This window comes from Sorex fumeus, unplaced genomic scaffold (assembly GCF_029834395.1).
Source record: "Sorex fumeus unplaced genomic scaffold, SorFum_2.1 ptg000037l, whole genome shotgun sequence".
Lineage (NCBI taxonomy): Eukaryota > Metazoa > Chordata > Mammalia > Eulipotyphla > Soricidae > Sorex > Sorex fumeus.
In genome coordinates, this window is record NW_026606094.1 from 26,711,050 (window position 1) to 26,733,401 (window position 22,352).

At 38.0% G+C, this 22,352-nt stretch overlaps 1 protein-coding gene across 5 annotated transcripts in view; it reads right to left on the reverse strand.

Annotated features, from left to right (window-relative positions):
* Nucleotides 1–22,352, reverse strand: part of KMT2E (lysine methyltransferase 2E (inactive)) — an 80,553-nt gene that overhangs the window by 27,518 nt on the left and 30,683 nt on the right. For 4 of the 5 annotated variants that reach the window (XR_008793039.1, XM_056118334.1, XM_056118336.1 and 1 more), the window contains 9 exons: nt 22,066–22,180; nt 20,808–21,037; nt 17,233–17,313; nt 13,139–13,197; nt 11,942–12,114; nt 6,105–6,143; nt 3,042–3,272; nt 2,817–2,947; nt 1,495–1,612 (listed from right to left, as the gene is read on the reverse strand). Coding sequence is in view for 4 of the 5 variants with exons in the window: in XM_056118334.1 (XP_055974309.1) it covers nt 1,495–1,612; nt 2,817–2,947; nt 3,042–3,272; nt 6,105–6,143; nt 11,942–12,114; nt 13,139–13,197; nt 17,233–17,313; nt 20,808–21,037; nt 22,066–22,180 (1,177 nt within the window). In the remaining variant the exon portion in view is untranslated. Of the gene's footprint in view, nt 1–1,494; nt 1,613–2,816; nt 2,948–3,041; nt 3,273–6,104; nt 6,144–11,941; nt 12,115–13,138; nt 13,198–17,232; nt 17,314–18,084; nt 18,192–20,807; nt 21,038–22,065; nt 22,181–22,352 lie in introns of those variants that run through there. The other variant, XM_056118337.1, reaches the window with a different exon arrangement.

Sequence of the window (22,352 nt, forward strand, 5' to 3'; positions counted from 1 at the left end):
CTACTTTATCTTTCATGTTTGTAATCTCCTTGATCCATAAAATTTTCTAGGATATGGGGCGAGACAGGGGCCGCCTGGGGCAGGAGGAGGCGGCTTCCGCAGGCTCAGCCAGGGGCGCCCCAGAGGTGCACGAAGGCCCCCTCGCTCACCTCGAGGCCCGTGTTCTGCTTAGAGGGAAGGGATGCACGCGTGCAAGGACATGATTGTGTGTTGCATGGACACGCGTGTGCACGTGCGCACACGCATGTCAGGATGGAGCATTTGGGGCTGACTCAGTGCCGGCTCTTGGGCGCGAGGGTGAGTGTCCACCATCCAACCCTCAGCCTGGCGCTGCTGGCCACTGGGCCAGCTGCCACCTGTCTCATGCTGGTGAGAGGAAGCGAGTCCTCTGGGCCAGCGCAGCCCCGTGTCTGCCTTTGGGGTCGGTCTCGGCTGTGAGTGTGGTTTCGGCCAGCTGGCCCTCTCCTCCAGAGGTGGGCAGGATGGCAGCCCTGGCTGCCCGCCCCGCACACGCCTCCCAAGCTCTCCCAGGCCTGCCTTACGGGAGGAGGGGCCTGCCGAGTACCCCCCGCCCCCAGATGGAACGCAGCGGACCAGGCCTGTGAGTGTGGCTCAGGGTCCGGGCCCCTCTCCCTTCCCGTACCGTGCCTCTGGTTCCGTGTGTGCATGCAGGGTGTGTGGGTACAGCCCCCCGCTCCCCCACCCCCCGTCTTCCAGCCCCCCCCAGGCACATGCCCCTCCCCTCTCCTCGGGCCACTGCGGCCGCTGGTCATACTGGCCTTGGCCTGGCTCCCTCACCTAGTGCCTCTCCCCTGCAGGCCGGGGCCGGGTGGGCATGGCCTGGAGTGTGGGGCCGGGCAGAATGCGGGAGCCTGTCAGTTCCTGTGCCCCTTCCTCATCCCCCCACCCCCGCCGACCTCTTTCCCAGGGGCAGAGAAATAGTATTTTTAAAGGTATTTTGTTCTAGTTTTAAATAGCAAAACACAAACTGCATTTTTAATTTATTACGCACAAAAAAGTAAATTTTTTGATTTTGCAAAAAAAAAATAGAGAGAGAGAGAGAGAGAGTTGAAAGCTTAGGGGAAATCTGTGGAAACAAAGGCTTGTTCATAAAGTGCAATATGCCTCATCCATGATATTTCATGTTTAGTCTGTAAATAAGTGTATTTAAAGTAAAAAAGCTTTTTTGTAAAAGGACCCAATGTTCTTTTATAAATGTATTAAGGAACATCTTGCTCTTTGAAATCTATTCGGATTTTTATGAATAATTTTTATTAAAAAGATTCTTATTTCTGAAAAAAAAATTTTTTCTAGGATAAACAATTATCTCCAGTGTACAAAATAATTAAGAACTTGTAGTCACTACCACCTAAAATTTCAAAATGAGAAGGTATAAAGTGCATTAACAGTAAAATGATTTTAGGTAACAAAGTCTAAATTCTCAGATTCCACTTATCCACAATCTCTGCTTTCAAAATTTTCCTATAAGCTTACCTCTGCATTTGGTGTACAAGAACGCCTGATGAATCGAGCCTCATTCCCAAAAGTCCTTGCATCAACACACATTTCTAGCCCATGAAACTTAGAATAGAATAAAACAAAAGGGTATGGTCTACAAAGAAACAAAGATTTGAGAGTTAGGAAACTTTCTATAGACTCAAAGATTTAAGTATATGCATTTGAGGGTCAGTGACATGGCTCAGTGATGGCGTGCCTTGCATATAATGACTTAAATTTCATCCCCAGCACTGGGGATATAGGCAAACTCCAGACCTGATTTCTTTTTGTTTTGGGATTATGCCCAGTGGTGCTCAGGGGCTACTACTGGCCCACGGGTCACCTCTGATGGTGTTCTGGGGATCATGTGGGGTACCAAAAGTCTACTCTGGGACTCCTGCATACAAAAATCGTGTTCTAACACAATGAGTTATCTTTCCAGATCCCAGAACCCATTCTGAAGCACTGGATTAGTTAACATTAATCAGATGAGATTTTTACCTCTTTCCAAAATTAACACCTAAACCAAAAGAGAAACAGTTTCTAAAGAAAGAAAGACAAAAAGGGCATTACTACTGTATTTATCAAAAGATTCCTTGGGGCTGGAGCGATAGCACAGCAGGTAGGGCGTTTGCCTTGTATGCGGCCATCTCAGGTTTGATTCCCAGCATCCAATCTGGTCCCCCCGAGCACCGCCAGGTGTAATTCCTGAGCACAGAGCCAGGAGTAACCTCTGTGCATTGCCGAGTGTGACCCCCCCCCCAAAAAAAATTCCTAACTAGTTACTTTCAATGTGTCTAGTTTCTGGTGCTTTTAATGTCTGATTTAGAACACTTTCAAATTATATTTGCTACATAAAAGGAAGAATTCTTGTATATCACTTTTTAAATTACACTTATAATTACTTTCAATAATAGGATACAGACTGAGAATGTCATCTCCCTAAAGATACAAAAATACTTCTAAAACTCAGGAAAGTAATAGCTATATACAGGAGCACATGTTCCCACTCTCAGAGCAAATAAATTCACAAATCAAGGCCTCTTTCAGTAGTAAGTGTTCTTTAGAGTGTTGAACTCTGAGGAGGATTGACAGTTGTCAATAAGATTAAAAGATGCATAGGCTCAGAGGATGAGGGCATGCTTTGTAAGCTACAGGTCTGCATTCTGTGGTAGAGATGGGGATACCATATAGCCCCCAGAGAACAGTTAAGAGTTTTAAATACTAAAATAATCACTTTGGAAAACAAATGCATATAAATATGAAGGCACCTCAATGGCCTAAATTTTAATATTTAACTCAAAAAAAAAGTGTTTTACCTCTTAAAGAAATATCCATTTGCTTCAAATTGTTCTCTTAACATAAATTTCCCTCTGTATTCAATGATAAGTGCATCAGGAGGCAAATCTTTCGCAGATTTTAGAATTTTCTTATTCTTTTGTATGTGGCTCTAAAAGAAATGTTAACATTAATTAAACCTAATTGTTTTTAGACTACTTAAAATGTAAGGTAGGAAAGTTTTAAAATTTTGGTAAATTATTTACCTCTACAGGAGGTTTGAAAAGCAAATTGTTGGTATTCAAATCTGATTTACTCATCTCTTTTTTGTCATTTCCACTGCCTAATCTGAGTGCTAATTTTTGTGCCTCTCTCTGAACACCCTCACTATATTGGTTGTTATTTGCCTCTTCATATCGATCCATCCATGCTTTGATTTTTGTCTCCCATCCAAAATTTGAACCATCAGATGAAGGATCAATCTCTGGAGCTGAACCCTAAAAATCAGAGAAAACTAGCATTAATATTTAGACTTTAAAACCTCAATATCTAGACTTTAAAGTGTTATACACAGTAAAGACTTATAGAAAATATAAACTAGAATAACGTTAGGCTTTCCAGATTAATCCTAGTAAAAAAAGACCATAAACAATAACATACTGAATTTTTATATTCCACATGCCAGTAGAGGAAAAGACAGATAACCTGGGCCAGTTAGAAAACCAGAAATTCAAGCATCACTGTTAAGATTTCATAAAGTTTTGTGTGTAACCTGCTAGATATGTTTATGTGTAGAGTAACACTAAATGTTACCATCTTACATATAAGTTACTGATTTTACTATATAAAGTATCATGTCAGGGACCAGAGAGATAGTATAAACAGGTAGGGTGTGTTGCACAATCCAGGTAGGCCCCAACCGAGGTTCCATCCCTTCCCAAGAACACTGCCAGAACAATGATCCCTGAAAAAAAAAGATTTCTGCCATACTAAGCTGCTCAGCTATTTGATGGGAGAGGTAAATATGCCAACTGATACTGAATACTTGTATATTTTACATTATAATGACCACTTGATAATAGATTTAAGGCTTTCCTTAGCTTTTATTAAAGTGAAATTCAGTTACTGAAATTTTCATTTGGATCTACCAACATTCTCTACTGATTTGACATATACTTAATATCTATATCTCTTCTGTAGCTCTTGAACTTTATAAGCATCTCTTAATTTCTGAAAGTGTAACACTCTTTTCTTTTTTTAGAAAGATGATCTTTTTATTTATTTTTCTTTTTGAGTCACACCCAACAATGCTCAGGGGTTATTCCTGGCAGTGCTGGGGATCGAACCCAGGTCAGCTGTGTGCAAAGCAAACACTCTACCTGCTATACTATCATTCTGGCCCTGAAAGTGTAACACTCTTACAAGAAAGAGATCTTTAAGAAAAAGATTTATTTTTACTTGAATGAAGGTTATTCACCAGAGTTATACATCTATAAGTGGTCCCTGATCCCAGAGTTATACATCTATAAGTTCCGGGTGAGGGAGGACATGCAGTGCCAGGGATAAAATTCAGGGCCTCTTACATATACAGCATGTGTTCTTACTACCTGTCACATCCCTAATCCAGGAAAAAGATTTTTTGTTTGTTTTGGGGCCAGGGCTGGCAGTGCTCAGAGGACTATGTGATGCCAAGGATGCAAACCCAAACATATGCATATGTCCTAGCCCTTTGAATGATCTCCCCAAACATATGAAAAAATATTTTTAAGTATCTACAAAGTAAATTCTTGTCACTTGCTCATGCAGTAATGAATAAAAATGTTTTTAATTAAACAAACAATACTCCTTCCTCATTAACATGTTGATGCTGCTACATACCACCATGGCTCACAGTTGAATGTGGTTTAATTAAAATAAAATACAGTGCAGAAATCAATGTGTTAAGCCTGAAATTGAGGTGAATCAAATAAACTGGAAAGGAAGACTGCTGAAGTATTAACAGTTAATACAAAAACTTAAAGACCTCTTTATTATTTTTCTTTTTTTTTTCTTTTTGGGTCACACCCAGCAATACATGGGGGTTACTCCTGGTTCATGCACTCAGAAATTACTCCTGGCCATGCTCGGGGCACCATATGAGATGCTGGCAATCGAACCCAGGTGAGGCCGTGTGCAAGGAAAACACCCTACCCGCTGTTCTATCACTCCAGCCCCAAAGACCTCTTTATTTTTGTTAGGAAAAAACTCATAAAAACAAAATTTAACATATTTTAAGTATAAAATCCAAGTTCATGGGTCAGAGAGAAAGCCACAGGGCTGGAATACATGCTTTGCATCATACAAAATCCCCAGGTTCCATCCTTGGCATCACATGGTCCCTTCTCCCCACAAGCAATGTTGGGACATATCATTCTGACCACTGAGCTTAGTTCTAAAAAGAAAAAATCCAAGGTCAATATATTAAATAATTGTTAGCATTTGGGGACGAGAGTGATGGTATATCAAGTAGGAGATTTGCCTTGCACACAGCTGATCCCAGTTTGATCGTGGTATCCCTTCTGGTCCCCCCAGGCACCTCCAGGAGTGATTCCTAAGAGCAGAGCCAGGAATTCCTGAGCATCATGAGTGTGGCCTACAAAACCAAACTAATAATATTTTTAGCATTTGTACTAATTACAAAACTGCAATAATTAAAACACTGTTTAATGATTTCCTTTCCAAAAATGTGATTGGGTGATAGGGTCAAAGACAGACTGTAACATGCTCCCCATGTCTTATTTTAAGTCTAAGAACCCATGGAAACACAGCAGAGCTCAGGAGCCTTCCTTCTATCAGCAGTTGTTACAATATGCAAAACTCAAGATGTATTCTAAATAATCCAAGGTACAAGTGACCAATCTGTAGTGATAGAGCAAATCTATACAATTTTATGGAGCCACTTCAAACATGTGACCTGAATAAATTATGAGACTCAGAATTAAGCAAAACAGTAAACTTTTACTTAGAAAATTCCAAGTGTAATTTTGTATACTTAGTACAAAGTAATACTGGAGAAATGGAAATCAATGATGACTGAAATTCTATTACTCAAATACAAAATTTCTTATATAAAATGCTTCTTAATATAGTAACAGTGGTAATAAAAACTCCCAGGAGTCCTAAATCAGCCCAATTGCAATTCTCTGTGATCCAGATTCTGGGTAAAAAATAATAAGCAACAAAATGAAAAACACTGAAAAAAAAAGGAAGATAATAGACAAGTAAAAATATTTAGCAAGCTCATGAATAACTGGCAGTTTCTATTAAGGGATAAACTTTAATACACTGACCTTAACTCTTGATGATTTTCTAGATCCTTCACGAAAAGCCTGAAATAACATGAAACTTCGAATTAGTTTTTTTCCCCCAATCTGAATATAATATTTAAGAAGCAACTGGTTGGGGCTGGAGAGATAGCACAGCGGGTAGGTGTTTGCCTTGCATGCAGTCGACCCGGGTTTGATTCCCAGCATCCCATATGGTCCCCTGAGCACCGCCAGGAGTAACTCCTGAGTGCAGAGCCAAGAGTAACCCCTGTGCATCGCCAGGTGTGACCCAAAAAGCAAAAAGCCAAAAAAAAAAAAAAAAAAAAAAAAAACTGGTTTTAGAAAACATTTTTAAGCAAAAGCTTTAAATAACTTTTTATCATTCTAACCTACTAAAATAGTATTACATGAGACAGGCTAAGGAAAAAAATGTCATGAGCTCATAGATGCCTCCCATTTTAAACTTTGTACTTTTATTAATTCACGGGACCACACACCAAAAAAAAAAAAAAAAAAAAGACTGGAAAGAGAGTGTAGAAGGTAAAGTGCTTGCTTTGCATGAAATTAAATTCATATGGTTCCCAGAGCACCACCAGGGGTCACTCCTGAGCACAGAACCTGAAACAGTTCCTGAACCTAGCAAAAACAAAAATTTTTTAAAAAATAATAGAAGGTCTGGAGAGATAGTACAGCAGGTAGGGAGCTTGCCTTGTGTGCGGCTTGACATGGGTTTGATTCCTGGCATCCCATATGGTTTCCTGAGCCCACCAGGAGTGGTTCCTGAGTGCAGAGCCAGGACCACCACCAGGTATGGCCCCAAAACCAAATAAATTAATTAAAACCTCTAAGAAAGTTGGGCCAGAGAGATAGTATAGTGGATAGTGTGCTAATATGCAACATAATTACTATGTGGAAACAAAGGCTCAGAATGGGTTTGCAGAACCAAGAAAGAAAAGCAATACTCTTCAAATAGAAAATTTTGGGGGAGGACCAAATAAAAAGGAAAAATTAAACATTCATAAATACGTGCTGACAATGGTTTTATGAAACAAACAGAATATAGTTAAAAGAATTTTCTAGTTAAAGTAACAAAATATTACCTTAATTCTTGGATACTATACATCCTATATCTTCTTAGTACTTTACTCTGCATTGTTAGTGGTATTACTAGCATCTGAACTGTTGAAACACCAATACCTGAATAGGGTTTTTTGAATTTTCTTTGTTTCAGGACATTCCTGGCAATACTCAGGGCTCACTTTCTGGATCGGCGCTCAGATGCTGCTTGAGGGAACCACATGTGATGCTGGGGACAGAGACCAAGTTGGCTTGCAAGTCAAGTACCTACCCAATGTATGTCTCTCCATCTCCATTATGAGTAGTTTTAAAAAGTCATCCGTTTGGGGAGATAACACAGTGATTATGGCACATGCTAGAAATGTATCCTTAACAACGTGGCACCAGGAAAAGGCCTCCATGGCAACACTGAGTGTGGTCTTAGATGCTCCCAGGTTGGCCCTGATGGAGCCCATCACAGAAGCGCCTGAGAAGCACCACATACTCAGGCTCTGGTGTTGAATCACCAGTCTCCTTGGTCAAGTATCAACTGGGAGCGGGCCCTAGATCCCCAGAACCCCACTAGGGAAACCAATTGCCAACAATTCATCTGTCCAGAATGTTTGTTAACTCCACATTTCTAACAATCAGTCATAATAGGCTGAATTTTAAAACTACAGCTTTTTAAAGTTTTTCACTACAGTTCTATATCTTGAGAGATAGTATTGTAGGTAAGGTGCTTGCTTAGAACGCAGCCAACTCAGGTTGGGTTCCAAGTACTACAAAGGGTTCCTGAGGCTAGCCAGGAGCGATCCGTGAGCATACAGCCAGGAGTAAGCCCTGAGTACAGCCAGGCATGACCAAAAAAAAAGACTACATATATGTTTTCACTATTATCTCTTAAATTACATATCATCCCCAGTTTAATAGTAAAAATAGTAAACTAGACGTTTTTATGCCCATTTCCTAAAAAATTTTTTTTGAGGGGAGGGCTGCCAAACCAATGCACAGAGGATCAAGGGACTCACTCACAGTGATGTCAGGAGTGGGAGGGATGGCTCAAAGAGCTAGAGAACATGCTCTGCAGTCAGGTGTTCTGAGCTCAATCCCCAGTAACATGGTCCCCCATCACTTCAGGGAGAGGCTCCTGATCACTGCCAACTATGACCCTCAACCCAAAATAACTTTTTTCAAATTCACAGCAATAAGCAGAAATAAATTACTCATTTCAAGATAAAAGACTAATTTTTTTTCTTTTTGGGTCACACCCGGCAATGCACAGGGAAGGAGGGGTTACTCCTGGCTCTGCACTCAGGAATTACCCCTGGCGGTGCTCAGGGAACCATATGGGATGCTGGGAATCGAACCCGGGTTGGTGGCGTGCAAGGCAAGCGCCCTACCCACTGTGCTATTGCTCCAGCCCCAGACTAATTCAATTTTAACACCTAAAAGTCAAGCCAATGAAAATGCTGAAGTTGTGCTTTACTCAAAATAAATCTAAATTAAACCATTTAACTTATATGGTTTAATTTGGGTTTAATTAGGTTTAAAGAGCCCGGCAAGCTACCTCGGAGAGCCCGGCAAGCTACCGAGAGTATTCGATATGCCAGACACAGTAACAACAAAGTCTCCAATGGAGACGTTACTGGGCCCGCTCGAGCAAATCGACGATCAACGGGAGGGCCTTTACCTTTACCTTAATTTAGGATTAAATTTTCAACTCATTTTTTTGCAGTTATGAAAGAAATACTTTAATAAAATAACAATGACAAAAACATAATTAAAAGCGGTAATAAAAGAGTCAGATGGTACAGCAAAAGGGTACCCGTGGGTCAGGATGGGCGTGGAGCAAGCTCTTGACCTCCCCCACCCCAACAAGACCCCGAGTCACCATCCATGAACAGTCCCTCCGGCTACTGATCAAGTTGCTTAACAGCCATGATCCCAGACAAACAAGTGAAACTCGGAACCCCGCGGCTTTTGGCAGAAATCCCTCCAGATTTAATTATTAAAATTCCAGAATTCCAAAATCGGGCGGCTATTGTGGCTGTACGACATCATATGCTATTCATAATCAGCAATAGAAAACAAATTGTCTAATGTTGCCTTTTCAGCAGGTCTGATTGTTGGGGGGAAATCCCAAATATTAATGGTGGGTCTGGTGTCGAAATATTGAATGTAACCAAAGTAGAGAGAGAGTAATGTGGAAATCATCCGCCACACAGGTGTGCGTGTAGGGAGAGTGGTATACTGGGGGTTTTGGTGGTGGAAAATATGCACTGGTGAAAGGATGGGTGTTTTATCATTGTATGACCAAGACCTAAACCCAAAAGCTTAATAACTGTTCTCATCGTGATCAAATAAATAAATTTATATATATTAAAAAAAAAGAGTGCCTGTGGGTAAGGCTCTTTGCATATGGTCAACCTGGGTTTGATCCCCACCACCCCACATGGTATCCTGAGCCGAGGTACAGAACCAAAACAAATAAAAAAGGGCAAAAGTATCATGGTGAAATAGACAGATAACCATATTTTGTACAAGAAAGGAAAATCTAAGGCTTAAGTTGGTTTTGAAGGTAAGAGTAGAAGTTGAAAAGATAAAGATAGAAAACAGAATTTTCTAAATGGTAAAGGCTACAGCATGAGCAAATATATATTCACAAAGGAAAGGTAGAATCTGGTAACATCAAGTTGTCCGGAGTGAATAAAATACAGGCAGAAGAGTAACAGAGAAGCAAAACCAGAGAGGAACATATGTACAAAGACTTAATTCAAAAATCATTTCACACTACTAAAACTAGAAAATGAAAATTGTATTTTTAAAAAGTATATACTTACTGTATACTCAAATAATATCATGAAGAATTATTCAAGGGAAAATTGATTTTTTAGTTTCTGGCTCACATCCGCAATGCTCAGGGTTACCCCTGGCTCTAGGAATCATTCCTGGCAGTGCTCAGGGGACCATATGGGATGCCAGGGATCAAACCCAGGTTTGCTGCGTGCAAGACAAGCGCCCTTGTTGTACTATCTTTCGTCCCCAAACTGCTATTTTTTTAAAATATCAGTTAACATTTATATTCTAGGTACAATTTTACTCTATATTAGCAATACATTGAAAAATGTAGTCTTAACCTTTTATGAAAGAAAAATCATTAGCAGTTACAATCAATGAAAAAAGATCTATGAAAAATTATCTGCCATCAGAGGTATAAATTTAATCACATAAAATTTATGTGAAAAAAATTATGTGGTAAGAAATTCAACAGTTCAACCTGCCCAAACAGAGCCCAGGCAGCCAAAAACCTCCATAATCTTCATAACCCAGACGCCGCCCATGCTCGCTGCCAAACTCCACAGGCTTGGGACAAGCCTCATCCAGGATTGAATCTGTTGGAAAACTCAGTTATGCGGGTTTTGTGACCAAAATCTCCAGGCTCTCACAGAGTCAGAAATGGGTGATCTTCCACCATCACTCTGTTCTTCTGGGAGCATGGCAGTCACATCCACAAACCGACTCTGGTTCCATATAAATTCATTAACCAGCCAAGATCCAGAGTCTCACAAATAAATCTCAGAAGAGATCAACAAGCTGCAGAGATGCCTCTGTCCCAAAAGTCACCATCCAGTTAAAAATTTAACTCCAGTTATATCACCCTATTTAAAATTTTAGATTTCCTAGAGCAACATCTCATGCACTACACCACTGATGTACCAGGCGTTGCACAGCACATTGGATTGGATGTAAAGTAAGAAGGCAATCAATCTTGATTAAGGAAGTATTAGCACACAAGGCTCAACCAGTAACAAACAACATGACAACAATCTCTTAAATAAAAGCTTAATGACTCCAGGGTGAGATACAACAATCTTCACATACTTTCTTCTATCTTTTTTGATCATTTTTAGCGAATTATTCATAACAATAAAAAATAATTTAGGTCCTGCTATTGGGGCAGGCTTGTGGTGGTTAGGAAAATTCAAAATAATGGTGGTGGGAAGGTATAATAGTGGTGGGATTGGTGTTGGACTACTGAATGGGATAAATCATTGTGAACAACTTTATCAAAATAAAATTTTTAGAAATTCAGTAATAAAAACAGAACTCAATAGTCTTATTTAAATGATTAAGTATGATTCAGCTATAATCATTCACAATCTTATGCAGGAACTATTGTTCATCTGCCTGTGCAACTATTAAAAATTTAGGATTGTTAGTTTTTTAAACAGCAATCTTTTTCCATGATTAGTTTCATTAGAGTGGTGATTTCAAAGCAGTTTACAATTGGCGCGGGGGTGGGTGGGAGCGTCATCAGTTCTGTTCCGGACTCACTCATGAGCTTGAGCTTGGGGGGGCGGGGACCATATGGTAATGGGGATTGAACCCAGGTTAGCTGCGTATAAGGCAAACACCCTTCCCACTTACTGTACTATCTCTCACACCTGCAAACATTTTTTTCTATCTTATTATTTTATTTATTTTTTTTGCCTTTTGGGTCACACCCCGCAATGCTCAAAGACTGCTCCTGGCTCTGCACTCAGGAATTACTACTGGTGGTGCTTTGGGGACCATATGGGATTGCAGGGATTGAACTGGAGTATGGCTACATGCAAGGCAAATGTTCTACCTACTGTACTATTTCTCTGGCCCCTTTTCTATCTTACTCTTAATAAAATTTTCCCCCCAATTTGTTTTTTGGGTCCTATCAACTTTTCTACGTACCATTCATTATTGTCTTGCCTTTCCTGCAAAACCTCAGTTCTAATTATTTCCTATAGTCATCTAAATAAGGAATGACTTACTTTTTTGCATCTTGAAATGTTTTGTTCTTTTTCTCCACTTTTTTTTCTTCTTTTATCATTAACTTTGGAAACTCTTGAAGCTGTTAAAGTAATTGATGTTGGAGTATGCTGAAATGCAGTATATAATTCCACAGGAACCTCATCACCACTCTCAGTTGCACTGGTATCACCATCTTCAAAATCAAAATAACATTAATGGTCATATAATAATTTGACTTCAAGTAATAAAGTGAAACATTCCACATGACAAATTACAATCATGCCCAATCTTCTTAAAAAAATAACACATTTTATCACTTTTTCACCTACTCATAAGAAGATACATTTAAAAGCAAACTTTAGGGGGCTGGAGTAATAGCACAGCAGGTAGGGTGTTTGCCTTGCACGCAGCCGACCCGGGTTCGATTCCCAGCATCCGATATGGTCCCCTATGCACCGCCAGGAGTAACCCCTAAGCATCACTGGGTATGACCCAAAAAGCAAAAAAAAAAAAAAAAAAAACAAACTTTATAATTTCTCAAATGTAAAAGAGAAAAGATATAAAAGTCTAACTCTGTTCAGGGGATATGACTGTGGAAAAGTACTTTCATGTATTGCCAATGAAATTTTTTTTTTATTTCCATATGGGGAATTTACCATATCTAGTAGCGTTTACCCTTTCATCCAGCAATCCCATTTTTAGGAATCTATCCAAAGACAAAATAGTGGATAAAGAACCTCATTCAACAGAATTTCATGGAAGTCATTGTTAGACTGTAAACAACCCAAAGTCATCAAACAAAAATAGTAAACTAAGATTATTCAAAGCCATTTGTATTAATATCAAAATACTTCCAATCAAAACAAAAGTTGTGACAGATTTATTAATAAATTTTGCTCCTAGGGATGGAAGAAATTCTACATGATAAACTAATGAAACATCAGCTTTTAGGAGAACAAACTTATTTACTTCAGTAATAGACTTATTTATTTGTAGAAAAATATGATTTAAGGATTTTTATTGAATTTTCCTCTATATCCCACAGTTCCTAAAATAAATACATTATTATTCTATAAGCTGTAAATCAGAATACTTAAAGTCTATACCAAGATTGTAAATATATTTACAATCAGTATTCATCAGGTAGAACTGACTGAAATATACAAGCAATTTATTCACAATCACATAAATCGTAATTTAGTATAAATTCTTCTCACCTGACATATTTTCCCTTTTCCGGCGTTGTAGTAGCACAGCTCTTTCTTTATCCAAACTCCTACATTAAAATAATAACATTATTACAATATTTTCATAAATGTATATAACATATAAATAGATGTCTTAAATATAATAAACATTGCAATTTTGCTAACATTCTTGCTGAAAGCATCAACAGTAAAAAAAATAGGGCCTGTAGTATAGAGAATTAAAGTACTTAACTTGTACATGGCTGACCCCAGTTAGATCTTCAGCCCTGCATACGGTCTCTTGAGCTACACCAGGAGTAATTCCTGAGCCACAAAAAAAACTCCTGAATGCAAATCGGCAACAGAGGGAGAGCAGAGGAGGAGAAAGGGGAAGAGAGAGGAGCAGAGGAGAAGAGAGAAGAGGAGGCATGCCTTACAGTTTTTTGGGGGGGCACACCCAGCAATGCTCAGGGATTACTTCTAGCTCTGCATTCAAGAATTACTCTTGGCAGTGCTCAGGGGACCTCAGGGAATGCCAGGGATCAATCCTGAGTAGACTGTGTGCAAGGAAAATGTCCTACCTGCTGTACTATCAGCTCCAGACTCAGAGCCTTACAGTTTAAAGTTGATCTAGTGCTGGTGAGGTAATTCAAAGATTAAGGTGCTTGCATTAGAAGAGGCTCCATAGGCATAGAGGTTCCTAAGCACAGTGATTTCTCCCTAAGCATATGGATCCCTAAGCATAAGGCTAAGAGGAGCTCCTGAGCACCACCAGGAGTGACCCAAAAACAAAATAAAACTAGTATAATTAGAAGATGCCAGTGACTATTGTATTCTACAGAGAAAACAATTTACTCAGAAAATGAATACCTTTTTCCATGTATATTTAACAGAAAACATTAAAAAAAAACCTAATAATTGAAATTGAAACTTAATTTTTTTTTTATTATTTTTTTAATCCTCATCCAGCTTTTCTGAGACGCTGTACCTGGCTCTATATTCAGGGACTGCTCTTGATAGTCATGGGGAACCATGAAATGCCAGAGATAAAACACAGACTCCCAGATGCAAAGAATGAACTTTGAATTCTTTGGTCTACAACAATTCTTTAAATGTATGATATTACAATGTATATTTGCAATCTATATCTAAATTACCATTTTCTTAAAATTATCTTTAAAGTCTATTATTATTATTATTTGCTAATTTACAATCTATATGGGCTGGAGCGATAGCACAGCGGTAGGGCGTTTGCCTTGCACGCAGCCAACATGGCCGACCCAAGTTCGATTCCTCCGCCCCTCTCGGAGAGCCCGGCAAGCTACTGAGAGTATCTCACCCGCACTGCAAAGCCTGCCAAGCTCCCCATGACATATTCGATATGCCAAAAACAGTAACAACAAAGTCTCACAATGGAGATGTTACTAGGCCCGTTCGAGCAAATTGAACAACGGGAGGACAGTGTATATTATCATTTTCTTAAAATTCTACTTTTGAAATAATAAACATGAAACAAAAAGACATTCTTAGATGGGAAAATAAAAACTACACTGAAATTCACGTTTGCCTTAATGTTTACTCGGATATGTAATTTTCCTGATATCACTCATTACTAACCTTATAAAAAATGATAAGCAGATAACAATCAACAACTACAATCCCTAATGTAAGTTGCTTTTGGGGTATGGGGCAAGAAGTTGAGTGAGTTGAGCCACACTTGGTGACGCTCAGGGCTCAGTCCTTATTTTATGTTTAGGAATCACATCTATGGTGCTCAGGGAACCATATGTAGTCTTAGGGATCAAACCTAGGTCAGGCATGTGCAAAATACTTGCCTTGCCCATTGTACTATCTCTCCAGCCCTCTAATGATCAGTTTTTAACCAACTTTTACAGAATCCAAAGCAATCCAAAACAAATACACAAAACCCCTATTAAATCCTACTAGTATACTGCCAAAGGGTGAAAATCTTTGAACAGGTCCCACTGACTAAAAATGGCATAATTGTGAAATAAGGATAATAACTGAAAAAAATTGAGATCTGTATGCTTAAATTCCCAACCTCAGGGGTTGGAGTGATAGTACAGCGGGTAGGGTGTTTCCCTTGTATGCAGCCAACCTGGGTGTTTTTGATCCCTGGCATTCCATATGGTTCCCCCCCAAGCACCACCAGTAGTATTTCCTGAATGCTTGAGCATCTCTGGTGTGACCCAAAAAGAAAAAAAAAAAATTCCTGACCTCATAATAACTTAGGAGTTCACTATTCTGAAAACTGGTAAATAGAGGGGCTGGAGCGATAGCACAGCGAGTAGGGCATTTGCCTTGTACGTGGCCGACCCGGGTTCGATTCCCAGCATCCCATATGGTCCCCTGAGCACCACCAGGGGTAATTCCTGAGTGCGGAGCCAAGAGTAACCCCTGAGCATCGCTGGGTATTACACAAAAAGCCAAAACAAAAACAAAAACAAAAACTGGTAAACAGACACTAACACTGGACATATCATTTATCCTTAATGCAATACATCTTGAGAACTAGTTTGTTTCTACACAAGATACATGTGTCACCTGATAGAACAGAGTCTATGAAATAATCTTATCAAAACAACAAAAATAACTCTGATCAGAAACCTATTTACATAATTACTGAGAAATGTATTAAATCATGACAATGTACTCAAGAAAATCACCAAGATAAACAAATCAGTGCTCCAAAGAAACTTATCACAAAGGAGAACAGTAAAGGAACCTCCTGGGGGTAAAGGGAATAGGTTTACATTACTAAAAGACATAAGAAGTATCTATACATGGTTGTACCGGAAGAATAGTACAATGTTTCAATTCTTGGTATCACATGGCTTTCCAAGCACTGCCAGATACAGCAAGCATCACTAGGTATGGTTCTAGTGGTTTCTGGCATCACAGACTCCAAGCAGCATCAAGTTGTTGGGTCTTACCACTTAACCATTAGCCTGGTTAGCTGAGTACTAACATGACTAGGAATAGCCCCTGGATTGCTAAGCACGACTTGGGAGTGCCCGGCACCCTCACTCAAGAAGAATCTACGAACTAACCAGTATTTAATTGATGGCTGTTAATAAGTTTTGTTTTATCTATAATATTGGCCATATAGTAATGTTTAATTTTTTCAGGGATTCTTTTGTATATATATATATGTGTGTGTGTGTATATATATATATGTATATATATATATGTGTGTGTGTGTGTATATATATATACACGCACACACAACATATATACCAAGTATAAAATAATACATGAACGAATATCTGGGATTTACATTAATACTGAAGAGTAGAAAAAAGTTAATATACTGAAAAAATGGTTGATAAACAGGATGTGAAAAATAGGCAGGTTCATTTATTCTACTTTTATATAGATCTGAAATTGTCAATTAAAAGACGTTTTGTTAGTAGGGCCCAGACTGATGGTACAGTGGGTAAGGCTCTTGCTTTGAAAGCCAACCCAGGTTCGATAACCCACATTCCATATGGTACTGAGAGCACTGCCAGAATGCAAAGCCAATAGTACCACCCTGAGCATCACTGAATGTGGTTCAAAAACCAAAAAAAAGGAAAAAGGATTTTGTTAGGGAGAAAAACAGGGTACTACCAAGAGATGCAATGCTAATATAATCTACAAAATTCTGTAAATAAGGAACTAATCATCTAACAATTATTTTTTGCAGCAGAGGATCACTGCCTGCAGTGCATGGAAGACCATGCAGTGCTGGGAATCAAACCTAGTGCTCCTACAAGCAAAGCATGTGCTCTAGCCCTTTGAGTCATCTCCCTGTGCCCTCATCTAGTAATTTTCCAACAGTGTATATTCTAGTAAAAAACAACACAATTACTTAGAACACACACTATTATTTTATGACTCCTTAATAAATTAAAAAATCTTTCCAATCATAAAACACTATAGAGTTCAATTCTTCCTGACTGATAGCTCATGTCAAAAAAATGACAAATATAAAAACAAAATCATTCACCTCAGAATTAACTATAATAATACAAAAACTGCTTAATCGATAATTCATACATATACTTAAACTAAGAATTACCTTAGTAAAATTACCAGAGATCTTTTCAGTATGCACAACTTACCTAGGCTGACAACGTTCACATAGGTAAGTATCAGGAATATGCTGCCTGTTAATCCCCATGCAGTCAATATGCTGCCAAACACTTAATGAAGAAAAAAAGAGAAAAGTATAAAATATTAAAATAATTCTTAAATTGAAAATTAATATTGAATACTGAGTCATCAAAACATAAAGACAAATATAGAATACCGTATATATAATATGAATTCCAAAATAAAGTAATTTAAAATGTTAAAAGCATAGTTTCAAATATCAGAAATTACAATGTGAAGGTGTCAACATTGCTTGAGCTTAAAAAGGAAGTAAGCCTGAAGAATAAAAATCTCAATTGGGAAATTCAGAAAAAAAATTAAGTAGTAACATTTTCTCAGGTAGAAGATAAAAGAAACAACCAAAGGCAGTTAATACACATGAAAAGGAATGAATGTTCAAATTCAGAAACAGCGAATTAAATTGGTTAACAATGTAGTCGGAATATATAAGATTTTGAATGTCAGTATGCATGCAAATTTCCTCTAACATGTAACAGGGTAACTAGAGATGCTTTGATACAGTGTACAGTATAATGTTAATTAAAAGAAATTTTAAAAACTAAGAATTTTTTCAAATAAATCAAACCTGAGTTAAGGAAGAGAAAAGAAAATAATAGCAGAGATTCAAGAGGGCAAAGATTAAATCTATTTTACCCTCAAAATCTTTTGAATAGAATACATGCACTGGATTGAGGCAAACTTTTCCATCTGTTGTTATATTTTACTGCCAAGACTTTAGTTGGTCTAAGGTAGATATATATGCCTGATTCTAAAAATAATCTTAGGAGCTGGAGAGATAGTACAACGGGTAGGGCGCTTGCCTTGCACGCAGCCGACCCGGGTTCGATCCCCGGCATCCCATATGGTTTCCCGAGCACCGCTAGGAGTAATTCCTGAGTGCAGAGTCAGGAGTAAACCCTGAGCATTGCTGGGTGCGGCCCAAAAACAAAAACAAAAACAAATTAAATTAAAAAATTAAAAATAATTTAAATTATTCTTTACATAATAATTAGCACTTCTAACGTAAACCTTCTAAGCTGACTGTTCATCACTTAATTAAGGATGGTGTGTCAAGAACTGGTAGAATGTGAAACGTTATAAAATATATATCAAATATGTGAAAATAAAAAGCAGAGAAACATTCCAGAGGATCAGATAAATTTATTTTGGGGGAAGAGAAAAATAATAATGGCATGAAGATAATAAAAAGAAAAAAATAGGAAATTAATAAATAATCATGGCTCCACATGTCAGACTAGAAATAAATGTGTAGTATGTGCATGAGAATACAGAGAAGTAATGTAAGTGAAAAACAGAAAATTAGAGGTTGGACATATAACTCCTTTATAGAGCACATGCTCTACATCATCAAGTCCTAGGTTTGATCCAGAACAAACCAACAAAACAAACAAACAAAAAAAAGAAAGATAGATGGAGGGGGTGAGGGTGGAAGAGATTAAATCTTGTAGTATATAAAGGTTAAACAACAGAAAAGCAGAGGAACAAAAAATCAATCAATTCCATAACTAAAAAAAAAAACAGCTGCTGAGAAGCTAATACTTTGGATAATCTAAAAACCATAAGCTGGTGCTTGATTTTATAAGTATGTATGCAATTACTTGCCTTACATGCGGCCAACCCTAATTCAATATCCGGTATTGCCTTATAAGTCCCCTGAGCACCAACAGGAGTGATCTCCTGGAGCACAGAGACAGGAGTAAACACTGAGCACCTCTAGGTATAGCCCTCAAACAAACAAAAAACCTGGGGCTAGAGATAGAGTTTAGTGATAGATCAATTGCCTTGCATGTATGAGGTATTAAATGGAACCCCCAGCTCCAAATACAAATAATAATTAAACATTTAAAAAAAATAACCTATTTCAATACAGAAAAGACAATACTTAGATTTCTGGATTTAAGTGAAAACATTGCCAAACAGCATGTAAGTCATCACATTAAATAACAGCTATGGCAAAATTTTAAAAGGCTTTTATTTATAAAAGCTATCCATAATTAAAGTATGAATTAATACTTAAATAAGTAATAATTTAAAAGTTTTAAATATTTTTAAAACAATGATGAAAAGAAGTTACAACTGAAGGATATATTTTTTGTTTTCAAATTTACCTACTAAATAAATTTACCGGGCTGGAGCAATAGCACAGCGTGTAGGGTGTTTGCCTTGCACGCAGCCAACATGGCCAACCCGAGTTCGATTCTTCCGCCCCTCTCGGAGAGCCCGGCTAGCTACCGAGAGTATCTCGCCTGTATGGCAAAGCCTGGAAAGCTCCCTGTGACGTATTCCATATGCCAAACACAGTAACAAGTCTCACAATGTTACTGGGCCCGCTTGAGCAAATCAATGAACAACGGGAGGACAGTGACAGTGAGATAAATTTATCAATTTACTCGTGGTAATTATATGTGTACAGGTAGTAATTTAAACTTGAAGAAACTACATGGTTTTATTATTAATACTAGCTCAAAGTATTAATATTAAAACTTTCCATAAAATAATGACCACATAACACATTCCACTTAAGATTTTTAATTTTCCAACTATTTGGCAAAGGCAAATCAACTTTTTTAACTAAAACAACTATTTTTATCAACACCATTCAACTCTCAGCTAATCTAATACATGGCATTATTATATATATAATGCAAAGTCATTTATATTTGGTTCTAGCATGAACTTTTACACTCACAAACAGGGATATGTGCTATGCTACTATAAATCAAAGAACAAAGTTATGCTCTATGAACCAAGTACAGAAAATTCTGTAAAGCTACCATACCAAATTTTCTTAGCCTGCACAGCAGACTTCTTATATAACCTCTGATTCTCTCACCCTACACAGGGAATGGACACAGAAACTCCCAGACTGAAATCCTACTATTCCCTCTCCATCCTCCCCAAATCCCTCCCACCTAAAACAAACCAAAAAAAGCCAAAAAATATAAATATATATAAATGAAAGCAACACCCCACTTTCTCTCCCAATCACACCTTCTCTAGGGGAAGAGGCCTTTCTTGGTGGCTGAACCAGGATTGGGGGAGGGGAGACAGTGGTTCTGGTTCAAGGAGACTCCAGAGTGCTGCAAGGTTCAAGTCAAAAGGAGGTGAGAGAGTCAAGTCAAACAAACATCAACCAAAATGTATAATTCCCCCAAACTGGAAGGTCACAGTTGACTATACAGCACAAATAATTCCAAAGAAAATAAATCAATTCATTTTTCTTATTTCTGTCATGTCTATATGTAGTTGCATCATTACTGAATGAATAAAAAGAACAATGTGGGTACCCTAGGAGTAAGTTAGAACAGTTTATTACTCAGTTAACAATGATGAGTTCTAATCTAAGACTTTTTTCCCCAGAGGAATTTTCTAGGCAGAAAATAGACTGTGTTGACAGTAACAGAAACCTCACTTTAAGAAAGTATATCACTATCTTTAAAGGTGATTTTAAATATCTTTTCTAACATTAACAAAGATTAGCAGTATTTAAAACCATATAAACTAAAGGTGTGAAATATTTTACCTGCATTTGTCACAACAGATCATGTATCCATCATCATGTGTAAAACCACATATGCACCTGGTTACATCAGTACCATAACTTCCATCCTCAGATGTGCTGATGGTAGTAGCACTGGAAGTTTCATCAAAATTAGGAGTGGTAAAAATGCCTACTTCATTTTTGCTAATAAGAACTGATGGAGGAGGGGAAGCTGGAGGTGTTGGAGGAGGACGAGCACCATAATTGTGGTCCTGCATAATTGAACACAAATATAGCACAATACTATTTCAACAGTAATATGAATTTAACAAGTTAGAGAAAATTCAATCATTAATTTCAATATACAAGAAATAAGAAATTGGCCCATTTTTGTTCTTAATATCTTTATAATAATATTAAACCACAATAGAAAGTATGTCTATCAAATACCTTGGCCACCTTCACTAAGATTTTCCTCAAATTCTGTCCCTTTACCTCACAACTCAGGTACCTTATCCATAAAGTCCTGTTGTCACATAATTCTGTTTTCAAAATAAAGGCAGTGCAGATATGAGGACAGAGATTAATAAACCTCAGGAATGTGGAGCCAAATAAACAGCAATATCCAGGCCAGAGTGATAATACAGTGGGTAAGGTGTTTGCCTGGCAGTGACCAATCCGGGTTCGATCCCTGGCATCCCATGTGGCCCTGAGCCCACCAGGAGTATGCTTAAGCACAGAACCAGGCATAAGCCCTCAGCACCACTGAGTGTGGCCCAAAACAAAACCACCCAGCAATATCCACAATAAAGACACAATATGACTATAAAGTTCAATTCCTAGCATCCCACATAGTCTCCTGAGTACTGCCAGGAGTATTTTCTTGAGTGCAGAGCCAGGAGAAAGCCCTGAGCATTGCTAGGTATGACACCTGTAAGGTCCCTACTCCCCCTCCCCAAAAAAAATCAAAAACAAAGCTTTGCCTCTAATAGCTTATACAACACTGAATAAGTTAATCTATATGATTTTTATTTGCTTAACTATGAAATGGGAATTGAAATTACACCTCATTTAGTGTTTAACACTGAATGAGGTAATCTATGAAAAAATACTTACCACAGAACCTGGCAAGTAACTACTTAATAAATGGTTGCTATAAAATTCACTATATAAATTACTACTTGAACTGTATAGTTTAGTTAAAGAAAGGTTTTTTTAATTATGCAGTTTTAAGCACAGTACCGTGCATATTCAAACTCCAGATAAAAACTATCTCTTTAGAAAACTGTTTGACACTTACCGCATAAGGCAAACCAATATAACTGTGTGAATGATGCGAGCTGCTGGTATATAACTGGTGGGGATAACTGTTGGATTTCTCAACTACCACAGGGCTAGCTTCTACGGATTCTGGTCTGGAGAGAAAAAAAAAATTGCATCAAAGAGAATTCCATTTAATTTTTCCTTTTAATCAATTAAAAATTATAAGCACATTTTTAAAACAAGCCTTATTTGTTTTTGTTTTAGGGTCACACCTAGAAATGCTCAGGGTTTCTTCTGACTCTGTACTCAGAAATCACTCCAGGC